Source organism: Entelurus aequoreus, linkage group LG15, assembly GCF_033978785.1.
Source record: "Entelurus aequoreus isolate RoL-2023_Sb linkage group LG15, RoL_Eaeq_v1.1, whole genome shotgun sequence".
NCBI classification, from domain to species: domain Eukaryota; kingdom Metazoa; phylum Chordata; class Actinopteri; order Syngnathiformes; family Syngnathidae; genus Entelurus; species Entelurus aequoreus.
In genome coordinates, this window is record NC_084745.1 from 22,421,518 (window position 1) to 22,439,653 (window position 18,136).

An 18,136-nucleotide genomic window follows, 5' to 3' on the forward strand; every position below is an offset into this window, starting at 1 on the left:
GCCCCAATTCGGAAATATATATATAGTTAAATGTTGTTACCCACATACGAAAAACGAGCAGCACTCTTTGAAACAGTCAATTATTCTGGAGCTGGAGCTGATGGCGCATCACCGAAAAAGAAAAGGATTGACTTCACAGAATGGGAGGAGGATACACCTGTGCTTGTTGATGAAGTAGATTATTCCTCTACAAACTTCCATCTCGATGGATCAGCAGAGGAAAATCTGCTTTCCTTTTGGGGGAAACAAGGACAATCATTCCCATGACTACAACATCTTGCCAAGAGAATCCTATGCGTCCCAGCAACAATTGAGTGCCGCAAGTGAGCGCTCCTTCAGCGCAGCAGGGCGCATTTTAGAGGCCAGGCGCTCTCGCCTGAATCCTGGCCCTGTAGATGCCATTTTATTCCTGCATAGTGCTAACAAAAAAAAAAAGTAAGTAGACATACGGTTGGATATGTTAAACGAATTAGTCTACGTTACCTAGGCTATACCAAATAAGCCCATGTCTAACCTATATTGAGTTCGGTCAGCTGAATAATTTTGATGGTTACGTGTTGTTTGGGCGCACTACAATGCAAAGGAATTAAGGAAATTGCGTTGTTTATTGTGTTTTTTTTCTATTCGAGATATACTACTGTGTGTTAATTATTTGGCCTCGCTTTCAAGTGAAGCGCATCTCCGATTGGCTACAATGTAAGGCTATTTAGCCTGCTTTGTTTGTCGCGACCGTCTATTTTCATTATAATTCAAGTTTGATGATAAAGTGCAGTCTGATGGGTTTGATTTCCCCCCTTCAGCTATTTGCCTTGGCCAATAAGTTGCAGGTAATTTATTATTATTATTTATTTAATTTATTTTTGTTTAAATAGGGATGACATACATATGCTATTGTATAATTGAAGTTTGTGTGCGTGATTGACAGCCTAAGGCTTATGAGGCACATTTTTAATTGATTTTTTTATTTCAACTTAAAAACGTATGAGCCTATGCCTAGGGATCAGACAAAGAGCAGCTCGAAGACCTCAATGAAAAATAAAAACTATGGACCCAGATTTCCATCGCCCGGACGCGGGTCACCGGGGACCCCTCTGGAGCCAGGCCCGGAGGTGGGGCACGATGGCGAGCGCCTGGTGGCCGGGCCTGTCTCCATGGGGCCCGGCCGGGCACAGTCCGAAGAGGCAACGTGGGTTCCCCCTCCAATGGGCTCACCACCCATAGCAGGGGTCATAGAGGTCGGGTGCGATGTGAGCTGGGCGGCAGCCGGAGGTAGGGCACTTGGCGGTCCAATCCTCGGCTATAGAAGCTAGCTCTTGGGACGTGGAACGTCACCTCTCTGGGGGGGAAGGAGCCTGAGCTAGTGCGCGAGGTGGAGAAGTTCCGGTTAGACATAGTCGGACTCACTTCGACGCACAGCAAAGGCTCTGGAACCAGTTCTCTCGAGAGGGGCTGGACTCTCTTCCACTCTGGCGTTGCCGGCAGTGAGAGGCGACGGGCTGGGGTGGCAATTCTTGTTTCCCCCCGGCTCAGAGCCTGCATGTTGGAGTTCAACCCGGTGGACGAGAGGGTAGCTTCCCTCCACCTTCGGGTGGGGAAACGGGTCCTGACTGTGGTTTGCGCTTACGCGCCAAACCCCAGCTCAGAGTACCCACCCTTTTTGGATTCACTCGAGGGAGTACTTGAGAGTGCTCCCCCGGGTGATTCCCTTGTTCTACTGGGGGACTTCAACGCTCATGTTGGCAGCGACAGTGAAACCTGGAGAGGCGTGATTGGGAAGAATAGCTGCCCGGATCTGAACCCGAGCGGTGTTTTGTTATTGGACTTTTGTGCCCGTCACAGATTGTCCATAACGAACACCATGTTCAAACATAAGGGTGTCCATATGTGCACTTGGCACCAGGACACCCTAGGCCGCAGTTCCATGATCGACTTTGTAGTTGTGTCGTCGGATTTGCGGCCTCATGTTTTGGACACTCGGGTGAAGAGAGGGGCGGAGCTTTCTACCGATCACCACCTGGTGGTGAGTTGGCTGCGATGGTGGGGGAGGATGCCGGACAGACCTGGCAGGCCCAAACGCATTGTGAGGGTTTGCTGGGACCGTCTGGCAGAGTCTCCTGTCAGAGAGAGTTTCAATTCCCACCTCCGGAAGAACTTTGAACATGTCACGAGGGAGGTGCTGGACATTGAGTCCGAATGGACCATGTTCCGCGCCTCTATTGTCGAGGCGGCTGATTGGAGCTGTGGCCGCAAGGTAGTTGGTGCCTGTCGTGGCGGTAATCCCAGAACCCGTTGGTGGACACCGGCGGTGAGGGATGCCGTCAAGCTGAAGAAGGAGTCCTATCGGGTTCTTTTGGCTCATAGGACTCCTGAGGCAGCGGACAGGTACCGACAGGCCAAGCGGTGTGCGGCTTCGGTGGTCGCGGAGGCAAAAACTCGGACATGGGAGGAGTTCGGGGAAGCCATGGAAAACGACTTCCGGACGGATTCGAAGCGATTCTGGACCACCATCCGCAGGGGAAGCAGTGCACTATCAACACCGTGTATGGTGAGGATGGTGTTCTGCTGACCTCGACTGCGGATGTTGTGGATCGGTGGAGGGAATACTTCGAAGACCTCCTCAATCCCACCAACACGTCTTCCTATGAGGAAGCAGTGCCTAGGGAATCTGTGGTGGGCTCTTCTATTTCTGGGGCTGAGGTTGCTGAGGTAGTTAAAAAGCTCCTCGGTGGCAAGGCCCCGGGGGTGGATGAGATACGCCCGGAGTTCCTTAAGGCTCTGGATGCTGTGGGGCTGTCTTGGTTGACAAGACTCTGCAGCATCGCATGGACATCGGGGGCGGTACCTCTGGATTGGCAGACCGGGGTGGTGGTTCCTCTCTTTAAGAAGGGGAACCGGAGGGTGTGTTCTAACTATCGTGGGATCACACTCCTCAGCCTTCCCGGTAAGGTCTATTCAGGTGTGCTGGAGAGGAGGCTACGCCGGATAGTCGAACTTCGGATTCAGGAGGAACAGTGTGGTTTTCGTCCTGGTCGTGGAACTGTGGACCAGCTCTATACTCTCGGCAGGGTCCTTGAGGGTGCATGGGGGTTTGCCCAACCAGTCTACATGTGTTTTGTCGACTTGGAGAAGGCATTCGACCGTGTCCCTCGGGAAGTCCTGTGGGGAGTGCTCAGAGAGTATGGGGTATCGGACTGTCTGATTGTGGCGGTCCGCTCCCTGTATGATCAGTGCCAGAGTTTCGTCCGCATTGCCGGCAGTAAGTCGGACACGTTTCCAGTGAGGGTTGGACTCCGCCAAGGCTGCCCTTTGTCACCGATTCTGTTCATAACTTTTATGGACAGAATTTCTAGGCGCAGTCAAGGCATTGAGGGGATCTGGTTTGGTGGCTGCAGGATTAGGTCTCTGCTTTTTGCAGATGATGTGGTCCTGATGGCTTCATCTGGCCAGGATCTTCAGCTCTCACTGGATCGGTTCGCAGCTGAGTGTGAAGCTACTGGGATGAGAATCAGCACCTCAGAGTCCGAGTCCATGGTTCTCGCCCGGAAAAGCGTTGAGTGCCATCTCCGGGTTGCGGAGGAGACCCTGCCCCAAGTGGAGGAGTTCAAGTACCTCGGAGTCTTGTTCACGAGTGAGGGAAGAGTGGATCGTGAGATCGACAGGCGGATCGGTGCGGCGTCTTCAGTAATGCGGACGCTGTATCGATCCGTTGTGGTGAAGAAGGAGCTGAGCCGGAAGGCAAAGCTCTCAATTTACCGGTCGATCTATGTTCCCATCCTCACCTATGGTCATGAGCTTTGGGTTATGACCGAAAGGACAAGATCACGGGTACAAGCGGCCGAAATGAGTTTCCTCCGCCGGGTGGCGGGGCTCTCCCTTAGAGATAGGGTGAGAAGCTCTGCCATCCGGGGGGAGCTCAAAGTAAAGCCGCTGCTCCTCCACATCGAGAGGAGCCAGATGAGGTGGTTCGGGCATCTGGTCAGGATGCCACCCGAACGCCTCCCTAGGGAGGTGTTTAGGGCACGTCCGACCGGTAGGAGGCCACGGGGAAGACCCAGGACACCTTGGGAAGACTATGTCTCCCGGCTGGCCTGGGAACGCCTCGGGATCCCCTGGGAACGCCTCGGGATCCCCCGGGAAGAGCTGGACGAAGTGGCTGGGGAGAGGGAAGTCTGGGTTTCCCTGCTTAGGCTGCTGCCCCCGCGACCCGACCTCGGATAAGCGGAGGAAGATGGATGGATGGATGGATGGATGGATATGCCTATGCCTACAACATAGGCTATGTGTTTATCTTTATTTTCCTGCCTGTCGTTGACAATGGAGATTGTCTGATATTTTGTCATGGCTGCAGATCAATCAATAAAGGTTCATCTTTGTCGCAAAATTGTTCACTGTTTCACTGTGCACCCCGCCCTCGTCCTTACTTGAGCATTATAAGGTAACAAGTTAATATTCATTGAAATAAATTCAGATTTTTTTTTTTACCTAACGAAAATATAGGACTTGTCTTTCTAAAACATTTTTTTAACTTCTTAAAAGCATCGTTCTGCTTGCTGCAAGTGCGCACACCAAGTATGAGGAACGCACTCCTGGCAACAATAGTCAACACTTTCTTAATGGAAATGACAATAATATTATAATAATGATAAATACCGCCCGGGTGATGCGGTTGCGGCATCTCTAATATATATATATATGTATGTATGAATGTGTGTGTATATATATATATATTTTCTTATCCAAACAACAACATTACAGCAAGATTAAACGTCTACATCGAAAACACACACATATCGTTGGTGCGCTTCAAAACAAAAAAACAAAAAAGGAAAATCATTTTACCTTGTGTCTGAGAATATCTGTGTCATTGTTTAACACTAAGGGAATTTGGGAGTGATAAACGAGCAGTGGTTTCGCGTAGCTGCCGCTAACGTTAGCACAAACTAGCCAGGTGAGGCGATCCTTCGTTGGCTTATGTCCATGCAGCTTTCGCTGTAATATAAGTCCGCTGTGGCATCTTTTTCAATTTTATCACAAATAAAGACTTGCTGCAAAACAAAGCCCCATTCGCTGATAATATCCTCAAAGTGAAGGTGCCGCAAGCTGGAGGCTAACTAGCTAAAATTCTAGCTCAGTGGTTGTCTAGCAACCCAAAGCTATAGAGCAAGACTGTGAGAGTTTGGACAAATTTAAAGCATTTCTGATCACAAAGTGAAGTGAATTATATTTATATAGCGCTTTTCTCTTGAGACAAAGTGAAACCCATTATCGAAGTTAAATTTTAACCAGTGCGGGTGGCACTGGGAGAAGGTGGGTAAAGTGTCTTTCTTAAAGACACAACGGCAGTGACTAACATGGCGGAAGTGGTGATCGATGTGATCTCTAATCAGGCAGACACAGCTCTAATCGGCGCAAAGGACAACAATAGTGGAAAGGATGTAAACAGGATGCAACGTAGGGGGCTCCTCCTCTTCAAAATGGGCGTGCCTGTGTGTACAGGATGTGACTTCATCAAAAAGGCGGCCCCCATAGGGCTCCCAACAGCACACAAAATTAATGAATGAATAACTGAAGCATTCGTACGCCGAGACATAGTCCACACCCAGAGACATGTTTGGCGAGATGTTAACATTCGAAACTGAAAAGGACGCAAATAGGCGTTCGTGAATCGAGGTTCCACTGTACTGTAACTGCATTAGCTACTTAGTTAGCGCACTGTGATCACGGCGTGAAAAGTGGTTCGTCTGCGTTAACGCTTATTATACCATTTTGCTAACACTTGGTTAATATTCAGCTCACAAGATGTAAATGGAATATTGTTGGCGTTTTTTGGATGTTTTTAGAGGGCTTCATGGGCGCAATAGAGTACACCCATTAACTGCATTGTTAGCCACCTCATACTATCCGAATTTTACGAATAAGAATATATAAAACAAACAAAAACATATGTTCTTGCCTTACCTAGGGATTGTGAATGATAGAGCAAATTTTTTAAAAAAAGTGCAGTTCCCCTTTAAGGGCTTAAGTAACTGTAGTTTTAAAAGACTGACTTTGAGGGGAAGAAAATATTCAAGTTGTTTTTAATGATACTGTAGAAAAATAAGGCATGAAACCCACTGCCAATTATGGACCCATCTTGTGGATGAATACGTATAGTTACAAAACTGTTTAGCAAAGTTTTTAACATTTTTGCAAATAATACTTTTGAAATAATTTTACAGCAGTTTTTGGAAATCATTTTATGGGAAAAACGAATGAAGGCATTTCAACGCTTTATTCTGGCGTTAATAAAGCACTGTTGAAAAAAAAACAAAAAACTTTGCTTACCTTTGGTTAAACATCTCTCTGAAGTTGTAGCAAGCTCTGTAGTTAGGCAAAGGTTTGGGATCCAAAGGCCTATAGATTGCCGGCTCTCCTCTCTTCATAGCCAGACCATTCAGCTCCACTGTAGGTGTTATACTGCCTGGTGAGGGAAATTTCAAAATATAAACTCTATACTATTGTGTGACATACAGTGCAGACTTTCCTATACTTTGTTATAAAAAAAAAAAATTATCCAAAAGATAATAAATTAATTTTCCCCCATACAAACACCCCATAATGACATAATATCCATCCATCCATCCATCCATCCATTTTCTACCGCTTATTCCCTTCGGGGTCGCGGGGGGCGCTGGAGCCTATCTCAGCTACAATCGGGCGGGAGGCGGGGTACACCCTGGACAAGTCGCCACTTCATCACAGGGCCAACACAGATAGACAAACAATATTCACACTCACATTCACACACTAGGGCCAATTTAGTGTTGCCAATCAACCTATCCCCAGGTGCATGTCTTTGGAGGTGGGAGGAAGCCGGAGTACCCGGAGGGAACCCACGCAGTCACGGGGAGAACATGCAAACTCCACACAGAAAGATCCCGAGGCCGGGATTGAACTCACGACTATATATATATATATATTTTTTTTTTTCTGTTTACACCTTAATAAAAACAAACTAAACAAATCTATGAAGGGTCAAATGGGACGAAATGAAATAAATATATCTTTAAATAATTACTGAAATATGACAATAATTCTAATTGGAAATAAATACATACATGTGGTATTAAAAATTACATTTAATTATCTAATCATTTAATTAACTTAATCTTTTGCAATTTGTTCAATGAACAATGGAGACAGCAAAGAACAAAGCTGTAGGTGGGAAGCGGTGTATTGCGGCCCGCTGCAGCAACACAAACACAGCCCGTGTTTCATTGTTTACATTCCCGAAAGATGATAGTCAAGCTTTACCATTGGCCTGTGGAGAACTGGGACAACAGAGACTCTTACCAGGAGGACTTTGAGTTGGATACACAGACGCGGTACCGTGAGTACGCAGCTGTGGCTTTCACACATTTGATCGCTTGCCCGTAGGTGCGTGCCGCTATGTGCATGTCACGTACGTAACTTTGGGGAAATATATGTGCTGTATGAACTTTGGGGAGGTGAACGGTACTTTGGGCTGTGGGATTGAGTGTGTTGTGCAGGTGTTTGAGTTGTATTGGCGGGTTATATGGACGGGAGGGGGGAGGTGTTTGTCATGCGGGATTAATTTGTGGCATATTAAATATAAGCCTGGTTGTGTTGTGGCTAATAGAGTATATATATATGTCTTGTGTTTATTTACTGTTTTAGTCATTCCCAGCTGAATATCAGGTCCCACCCGCCTCTCACAGCATCTTCCCTATCTGAATCGCTCCAACTGCCCTTTAGTCCTTCACTCTCACTTTCCTCATCCACAAATCTTTCATCCTCGCTCAAATTAATGGGGAAATCGTCGCTTTCTCTGTCGGAATCGCTCTCGCTGCTGGTGGTCATGATTGTAAACAATGTGCAGATGTGAGGAGCTCCACAACCGGTGACGTCACGCGCATATCGTCTGCTACAGGCAAGGCTCTTTTATCAGCGACCAAAAGTTGCAAACTTTATCGTCGATGTTCTCTACTAAATCCTTTCAGCAAAAATATGGCAATATCGCGAAACGATCAAGTATGACACATAGAATGGACCTGCTATCTCCGTTTAAATAAGAAAATCGCATTTCAGTAGGCCTTTAAGTAATTATTTAAAAGATAAATAATAAAATTGGGAAATAATATCAATCAATCAATCAATGTTTATTTATATAGCCCTAAATCACAAGTGTCTCAAATAATGAAATCAACTAAATAATTTCCGGCTGAAATTTTGATGGGCCTGCTATCTGTGCCCTGGATCTATGGCTGGGGGTCGCTGGCAGCCGGCGTACTTTTAAGATGGTGCAGAGTGTTCGAATCCGTGAGTTTTGAGGTGTAACCGTACATAATGAGCTACAGAGCTCACCTAAAACGTTAGCATGCTAACACTTAGCATGCGTCACATACCATAAGGAGTATGGCAGTAGAAAAAGGGAAAAAAATGTAATATTAGCTATATTAGTTAGCATGCTAATTTTAACATGCTAAAGTTATAATGGTAGCACATGACTGGGTAAGAAGAAATACCAAAATGCAGGATTTGTAGGGGAAAACATAGAAAGTAGTAACAAACCAAGCATAAAACGTTAGCATGCTAATATAAAAGAAGGTATCAAAAAAACATGAATATACTTGTAAGAACGATAGGGTGCTAACAGTTAATGTTCCACGCACGTAAAATCTTAGCAAACTTGCTCGACACAACCGCATATTGAAAAAAACTTAGATTTTTCTACTGGGGGAGGCCTTGTTTTCAGTCTATGTTGTGTGCCCAATGAACTTTGAGTCTGTTATCTATACAGTGGCCTAACTTAGACACCTGAGGGAAGTGACAGCATCTTCTGTATGATTTGTAGAAAAACTTCATGCCGAACAAAGTCTGATTGTGGCCAACCGCTTTGAAATATCGACTTTTCGAACACACTGAGCGCCTCAAGGCTTTGGCGAACATTCTGGTGTTGTCAGATTTCCAATAAGTGGAAAAATGGCCGAGTTTGAGTGAGTTATAAAATGTGAATTGTGTTTTGGGGGTTTTTAGAGCAGACATTTAACATTGGAGCCAAAGAGAGATTTTGCTGACTTTTTTGGCAAAAATGGGACACATGACCTCCATAAAAGTGACATTTTCTCAGACGTGTGTCTACGTTTTCACCGAAACACATGACACTAATAAAAGATGTGGCCGTGAAGACAGGTTGTTTACACACAAAAAAGCGTATTTTGGCGGCTTCCACCATCTTGTAAATTAGAGTGCACACCATTAGTTTTAATGGGGGAACCACGATGGCCCTCGCCTCCTTCCGATGGCCATCCAGCCAAAACCAAACATTGGATGTAAAAACTTTTTAGTCAGGATTAAAGTTAAAGTAGAAAAGTGTGTGAACAAAATGAGATATTAAGCACCAAGTTACATGAATTTATTGCTAAGCTACAACACAAGGTAATCTTGCCTTTTTCTCAAAGTAATCCTCCAGTAGAAGGGTATGTACCAATTCAAGTGGCCGATTTTTTTTTTATTCCTAAATAGCGTCGCCATGGTAACACGAAATGTTCCCAACTATAAATACCGCTGTCAGCGCGAGCAAGACCTTTCTGACGGTATAACATATGTAGGGGTTCGTTGGTACTTTAATAAATTTAACAATGCAAGCACCAATTCACTGCTGCTTAGCAGCATGTGAATGGACGCTTGCTTTGCAGCAGGCCCATGATAAACTGTGAAGTATCAGGAAGAATATTATGGGCTGCTTGCTTTGCAGCAGGCCCATAGTAAACTGAAGTATCAGGAAGAATATTATGGGCTGCTTGCTTTGCAGCAGGCCCATAGTAAACTGTGAAGTATCAGGAAGAATATTATGGGCGGCTTGCTTTGCAACAGGCCCATAATTAAATAATTAAATATAATTTTAAATTAGATAAATTAATGACATATTTAACACAATTATGTATCTAAATCAAATTACAATGAACTAATAACAAATTTAAAGTAGTTAAAAGTATCTAAGTACTCAAGTATTTATTTAATTTTGTCCCAATTGGCCCTCCATACAAATCACATCTGTCGTACAGCTTCAAAGTCATAGTGATATTACAAGAGGTTTCCTTTTTTTCCAAGAATAGAGTAAGTCTGTAAATACTAGGGGTCTAACGATATTGTAGATACCGCGGCATTGCGGTTTCAAAATCATCACAATAATGTGACGTCTGACGGTATGAAACAAAAACTTATTGTGTGTAGGTTTTTGTGGGGCTATTGCATTGGTTGGTCTAAAAATAAACGACATCACCTCTGCGCAGCACAGTGTCACATGGAACGTGTCACATGGGCGTGGAACGAAATAAAGGGGAGAAAAGAAGGAAACATGCGGGAGAAGTGGGATCAGAGTAGATAAGAGGAATTGTTTTCTATGGACATTTCCAGAACTTTTCATCAAAATCTACCCATAACTTTTTCAGTAATGTTGCTAACAAACAGACAAAGGAACCCTGACTAAAAACATAACCTATTTGGTGGATGTCTGCGTACTAAAGTGCTACCTTTCTTTCGATTGTTTCCAAGGCAACACAGAGCAAGTGACGGTGCACCGCCGCGCAGGGAAACCGTCTGGTCGGAGCGCAAACTCTGGACATTGCGGAAAATATGAGAAGCTACATGATAAACCATCAGCCGGAGAAGATATTTGAACTCAGCAAAGTTTATAATTTTTTAAGTATTCACATTATCCATCCATCCAATAAAAGTTAAACTGTCAGATGTTTGCTTGAAACAGTAGTTTTCCGCACCTAAAAATACATGGACAATTCAACAAAATCGTACAGTGGCTAGGCCTGAGCCAAGAGCTAATTTTGCTCGACAACATATTGACCAACAAATTATTGCTGATAAATGATATACATTTTTTTTTAGACCAAATTAACCTCTAATGTAATAGTACATAATAATAAAGTATGTATATTATTTCAAACTTGTATGCGATGAGGTAGCGACTTGTCCAGAGTGTACGCCGCCTTCCGCTCGAATGCAGCTGAGATAGGCTCCAGCACACCCAGCGACCAGGGACAAGCGGTAGAAAAAATGGATGGATGGATTTTTATATATTTAACATTGTAATTGAAATGTAAACTTTTAAATCTCCAAATTAAAAAACTGAAATAATAGTAAAATATACTTTAACAAAATGTTGTACTTCAATAAAAATCACAACCAAAAGCAATAAAATATGTTAAGGGTTTGGGGGTCCTCCAACAGAGCTCAAATTTAACCAAGGCAGTTGCGGCACCCTTGTCACTAGCTGTAATGCCCTTAAAAATTGACCAGCATCTATGGCAAGAACATGCCGTTACCGCCCTTGATTTTTTACTTGTTAATGGACTAGGGATGTAACGGTAAACGGTATAATGATAATTTGCGATAAGATTCCAGACGGTTAGTAATACCGTCTAATTTTTTCATTACCGAAAAACCCTCATTTATTGATGCATTTTAGGCAACACAAATTCAGGCGCATGCGCACCAGCATCGTTTAGCTTGATAATCACTGGACATTTCCCCTCGGAGTAAACTGAGCCAAGCGCTTAGTTTAACGTTATTTTCCCTCGCTTTCCAGCGTGCGTTTAAGAGCGCACTGATGTGTTTAGATGGAGACAGGTGTGGACAATATTGGAGACAGACTAATCTGTCCCACATACAGCGAAGGAGAAAACTATTTGATGTTGCTTTTATTTCCTCAATAGGGTCCATCAGCTGTGACAGAGTTAATGACGTGAGCAAACATTCAGCAGGCGAATTTGTCGGGAACGTCGTCACAACTTCTTTTTAAATTCTTTAGTTTGTTTACTGGGATGCTCACATGTCCTTTATTTAACTGCAAACTGTAACAGTGTTCAAATAACATCAATACTAGTTCAAATGTCTTGCCATCTCATCGAACTAAACACAGGCTGTGAAGATTGTGTATTCGATGTAAAAGGTGCCACTCCTTTTATTTTTGTTGGCCAAACTGTTGCACTGGAACCACTAGGAGGCGTTGGAGAAGAACAAAGCTTGTTTATTAGACTTCATCTTCATTAGCCAAACTGCTTTGAGTTTTATTTTGATATCAAAAAGTAAACACCATTGTTTTTTTACACTACTTGTTTTTTTCATGTCACAAAATGTATTACCTTAAAAAAACATTCATCAGACACAGCATTTTGTTAATGTTTTATTGTGTATAATTAATTCCTATATGAGATATTTCTGCTCAAACTCTTAATGGATTGTAGTCAGCTGGAGGCGTGTCTTAATGAAATTAAACAATGGATGTCCGCTAACTTTTTGCAACTCAACGCTAAGAAAACGGAAATGCTGATTATCGGTCCTGCTAGACACCAACATCTATTTAATAATACCACCTTAACATTTGACAACCAAACAATTACACAAGGCGACTCGGTAAAGAATCTGGGTATTATTTTCGACCCAACTCTCTCGTTTGAGTCACACATTAAGAGTGTTACTAAAACGGCCTTCTTTCATCTCCGTAATATCGCTAAAATTCGTTCCATCTTGTCCACTAGCGACGCTGAGATCATTATTCATGCGTTCGTTACGTCTCGTCTCGATTACTGTAACGTATTATTTTCGGGTCTCCCTATGTCTAGCATTAAAAGATTACAGTTGGTACAAAATGCGGCTGCAAGGCTTTTGACAAAAACAAGAAAGTTTGATCATATTACGCCTATACTGGCTCACCTGCACTGGCTTCCTGTGCACTTAAGATGCGACTTTAAGGTTTTACTACTTACGTATAAAATACTACACGGTTTAGCTCCAGCCTATCTCGCCGATTGTATTGTACCATATGTCCCGACAAGAAATCTGCGTTCAAAGAACTCCGGCTTATTAGTGATTCCCAGAGCCAAAAAAAAGTCTGCGGGCTATAGAGCGTTTTCTATTCGGGCTCCAGTACTCTGGAATGCCCTCCCGGTAACAGTTAGAGATGCTACCTCAGTAGAAGCATTTAAGTCCCATCTTAAAACTCATTTGTATAATCTAGCCTTTAAATAGACCCCCCTTTTTTAGACCAGTTGATCTGCCGTTTCTTTTCTTCTCTCCTCTTCTCCCCTGTCCCTTGCGAGAGGGAGTTGCATAGGTCCGGTGGCCATGGATAAAGTGCTGGCTGTCCAGAGTCGGGACCCCGGGTGGACCACTAGCCTGTGCATCGGTTGGGGACATCTCTGCGCTGCTGACCCGTCTCCGCTCGGGATGGTTTCCTGTTGGCCCCGCAGTGGACTGGACTCCCGCTGATGTGTTGGATCCACTGTGGACTGGACTTTCACAATGTTATGTCAGACCCACTCGACATCCATTGCTTTCGGTCTCCCCTAGAGGGGGGGGGGGGGGGGTTACCCACATATGCGGTCCTCTCCAAGGTTTCTCATAGTCATTCACCGACGTCCCACTGGGGTGAGTTTTTCCTTGCCCGTATGTGGGCTCTGTACCGAGGATGTCGTTGTGGCTTGTACAGCCCTTTGAGACACTTGTGATTTAGGGCTATATAAATAAACATTGATTGATTGATTGATTGATCTGTCCCGATACAGCATCTACATATACATAGATGCTGTATCTAAGCAGCATCTATGTATATGTAGATATACATATACATAGATGTATATGTATACATATTAACTTAAATAATAAATAAAAATAAAAATACCTCCCTTTATCAAAATGTAAAAATAAAGATAAAGGCATCATGTAATGACAAAAAGTTGACAAGTTGATATTATTAATGAATAAAAAAACTAATATTTGTCTTTAGATGTATGGATAATGTTCATCTTTTTATTAGACATTACAAATTACATGGTGCAGTGTTGGCGTTAACGCACTTTTTGTGTCTTTTTACGCATTGAAATCAGAAAGGACGCGCATTTCCGTAAGTCTGAGTCTGGAGTTTTTTTTAGTTTTTTTTTAACCGACCCTGCCTTCTCCAGGTCAAAACTCCAGTTTACTTGTTTTTGGGTTTTTTTATCGATTATCGCTTTCCGCCGATGTTTATTGTGACGGTGAGCTCTTATCACTCCGTCACTTGAGGACCAGCACGTCTCTCGCTCTCTCTGGCCAGGAGAGATAGGATGCACCTGCACGCTGACAGCGGGAGCAAGCGCGCAGGTAGAGACAGGCCACCTGTTAGCTTCAAGCTAACCAACACCCGACCAGAATCCTCCACCTCAAAAACATACTTTGCAAGTCAATGAATACAGGCCGGTGCCACTGACGTCTGTGGTCATGAAGTCCTTTGAGCGCTTGGTCCTGCCCCACCTCAAGGACATCACTGCCCCCCTCCTGGACCCACTGCAGTTCGCCTACAGATCCAACAGGTCTGTGCATGATGCAGTGAACCTGGCCCTCCACTTCATCCTGGAGCATCTGGACTCCTCAGGAACCTACGCCAGGATCCCATTTGTGGACTTCAGCTCTGCCTTCAACACCATCCTCCCTGGACTGCTACGAGACAAGCTCTACCAGCTCAGCGTGCCCGACTCCCTCTGCAGTTAGATCAATGACTTCCTGACGGACCGAAGACAGCACGTACGGCTGGGGAAGATTGTCTCGGACAGTCGAACCACGAACACTGGTACTCCTCAGGGCTGTGTACTTTCCCCCTGGCTCTTCTCCCTGTATACAAACTGCTGCACTTCCAGTCACCAGTCGGTAAAGCTGCTCAAGTTTGCGGACGACACTACCCTCATCGGGCTCATCTCGGGTGGCGACAAGTTCGCCTACAGGAGAGAGGTGGACCGGCTGGCGTCCTGGTGCAGCCTCAACAACCTGGAGCCCAGAAAACAGTGGAGATGATCTTGGACTTCAGGAAAGTCAAATCCCCACCATCCCCCTTCACCCTGATTGACTCTCCCACCCCAGTCTCCATTGTGGACTCCATCCGTTTCTTGGGCACCACCATCACCCAGGACCTCAAGTGGGAGCCGACCGTCAGCTCCCTCATCAAGAAGGCCTAGCAGAGGATGTACTTCCTGCGGCAGCTGAAGAAACTTAAGGTGCCGACCGAGATGCTGGTGCAGTTCTACTCAGCCATCATCGAGTCCATCCTCACCTCCTCCATCACCGTGTGGTTCCCCGGCGCTACAGTCCGGGACAAGCATCGACTGCAGTGCAATGCTGCTGAGAAGGTTATTGGCTGCTGTTATTGGAGGCGTGTGGGTCGGATCACAGCTGACTCTTCTCACCCTGGACACAAACTATTCTCCCCTCTCCCCTCAGGCAGGAATCTACGGTCCATCTAGACCCACACCTACAGCCACCTGAACAGTTTTTCCCCTCGGCCATCAGGCAGGCACATGAGCAATAACAAGATCTGATAGCTCAGTTACAGCTCATGTTATTCTATTCTGTGTTATGTGTTTTATGCTGCACGATTTTTTTATTTTATTTTTTTTCCAAGGTGGCTGCTGTTGGCAGGAGCTCTGTGCTCTTGTGTCATCCTTTTGTGTTTCCCTCTTGTTTTCATGTGTTATATATATATATATATATATATATATATATGAGTTGGGAGATTGTGTTAGATGTAAATATAAACGGAATACAATGATTTGCAAATCATTTCAACCCATATTCAGTTGCATATGCTACAAAAACAACATATTTGATGTTCAAACTGATAATAATCATTAACTTTAGAATTCGATGCCAGCAACACGTGACATTGAAGTTGGGAAAGGTGGCAATAAATACTGATAAAGTTGAGGAATGCTCATCAAACACTTATTTGGAACATCCCACAGGTGAACAGGCAAATTGGGAACAGGTGGGTGCCATGATTGGGTATAAAAGTAGATTCCATGAAATGCTCAGTCATTCACAAACAAGGATGGGGCGAGGGTCACCACTTTGTCAACAAATGCGTGAGCAAATTGTTGAACAGTTTAAGAAAAACCTTTCTCAACCAGCTATTGCAAGGAATTTAGGGATTTCACCATCTACGGTCCGTAATATCATCAAAGGGTTCAGAGAATCTGGAGAAATCACTGCACGTAAGCAGCTAAGCCCGTGACCTTCGATCCCTCAGGCTGTACTGCATCAACAAGCGACATCAGTGTGTAAAGAATATCACCACATGGGCTCAGGAACACTTCAGAAACCCACTGTCAGTAACTACAGTTGGTCGCTACATGTGAATTAGTGAATTACATTTATATGGCGCTTTTTCTCAAGTGACTCAAAGCGCTTTACATTGTGAAGCCCAATATCTAAGTTACATTTAAACCAGTGTGGGTGGCACTGGGAGCAGGTGGGTAAAGTGTCTTGCCCAAGGACACAACGGCAGTGACTAGGATGGCGGAAGCGGGGATCGAACCTGCAACCCTCAAGTTGCTGGCACGGCCACTCTACCAATCGAGCTATACCGTACATCTGTAAGTGCAAGTTAAAACTCTCCTATGCAAGACGAAAACCGTTTATCAACAACACCCAGAAACGTTGTCGGCTTCGCTGGCTGAGCTCATCTAAGATGGACTGATACAAAGTGGAAAAGTGTTCTGTGGTCTGTGGTCTGATGAGTCCACATTTCAAATTGTTTTTGGAAACTGTGGACGTCGTGTCCTCTGGACAAAAGAGGAAAATAACCATCCGGATTGTTATAGGTGCAAAGTTGAAAAGCCAGCATCTGTGATGGTATGGGGGTGTATTAGTCCCCAAGACATGGGTAACTTACACATCTGTGAAGGCGCCATTAATGCTGAAAGGTACATACAGGTTTTGGAGCACCATATGTTGCCATCCAAGCAACGTTACCATGGACGCCCCTGCTTATTTCAGCAAGACAATGCCAAGCCACGTGTTACATCAACGTGGCTTCATAGTAAAAGAGTGCGGGTACTAGACTGGCCTGCCTGTAGTCCAGACCTGTCTCCCATTGAAAATTTGTGGCGCATTATGAAGCCAAAAATACCACAACGGAGGCCCCCGGACTGTTGAACAACTTAAGCTGTACATCAAGCAAGAATGGGAAATAATTCCACCAGAGAAGCTTAAAAAATGTGTCTCCTCAGTTCCCAAACGTTTACTGAGTGTTGTTAAAAGGAAAGGCCATGTAACACAGTGGTGAACATGCCCTTTCCCAACTACTTTGGCACGTGTTGCAGCCATGAAATTCTAAGTTAATTATTATTTGCAAAAAAGAATATAAAGTTTGTGAGTTTGAACATCAAAATATCTTGTCTTTGTAGTGCATTCAATTGAATATGGGTTGAAAAGGATTTGCAAATCATTGTATTCCGTTTATATTTACATCTAAGACAATTTCCCAACTCATATGGAAACGGGGTTTGTCTATATATGTGTAAATATATATGTGTGTATACATATATATATATATATATATATATATATATATATATATATATATATATATATATATGTATATATATATATTTATTTATTTATTTTTTTGCCTTTTGGTTCGGGACCCTTTGGGACTTTTTGACAAGGGGTGGCACTTTCGTGACTTCTGCTGTGCTTTTTTGTGGACTTCTGGATCTGCCTCCCGGGAGCCTTTTGGCCATGGAGTCCAGCTGCTGGGTCTCTGCCACACCAGAGTCAGTTTGGAGAGACTGGAGGAGATGCGGATGAAGAGACAGGGCTGCGGAGCTAGCACTGAGCGCCAGGTCGGACAGGCTTCACAGTGTCTTGGCTGAATGAGCAGGTATCGCACCTCGGTCTCCTTAGACGCATCCTCGCTCATCCATGCGGACTGGACACTGGCCGAGAGTGGAGTCGGCTCTCTTGGTTGCTTTGTTGGGTCTGCTCCTGTCTCTGGCCATGCTCCCTCTACCCCAGCAGACGACGGCGTGGAACACCGCAGAGGCCACCACAGTGTATGTTTATTTTACTTTTTATTCATAGCCGTATGTAGAAGTGGCTGGTTGCATCAGCTCTGCTCTTTAAATGTCTTTAATGTCCTTTGTGTTCTTTGAGGTTTGATGTTGAGGGACGGCGTGGCGAAGTTGGTAGAGTGGCCGTGCCAGCAATCGGAGGGTTGCTGGTTACTGGGGTTCAATCCCCATCTTCTACCATCCTAGTCATGTCCGTTGTGTCCTTGGGCAAGACACTTCACCCTTGCTCCTGATGGCTG

At 44.5% G+C, this 18,136-nt stretch overlaps 1 protein-coding gene across 3 annotated transcripts in view; it reads right to left on the reverse strand.

Annotated features, from left to right (window-relative positions):
• Positions 1–18,136, reverse strand: part of stau2 (staufen double-stranded RNA binding protein 2) — a 412,795-nt gene that overhangs the window by 301,837 nt on the left and 92,822 nt on the right. For all 3 annotated transcript variants that reach the window (XM_062021077.1, XM_062021078.1, XM_062021079.1), the window contains exon 5: positions 6,325–6,460. In XM_062021077.1, coding sequence (XP_061877061.1) covers positions 6,325–6,460 — 136 coding nt within the window. The remainder of the gene's footprint in view (positions 1–6,324; positions 6,461–18,136) is intronic.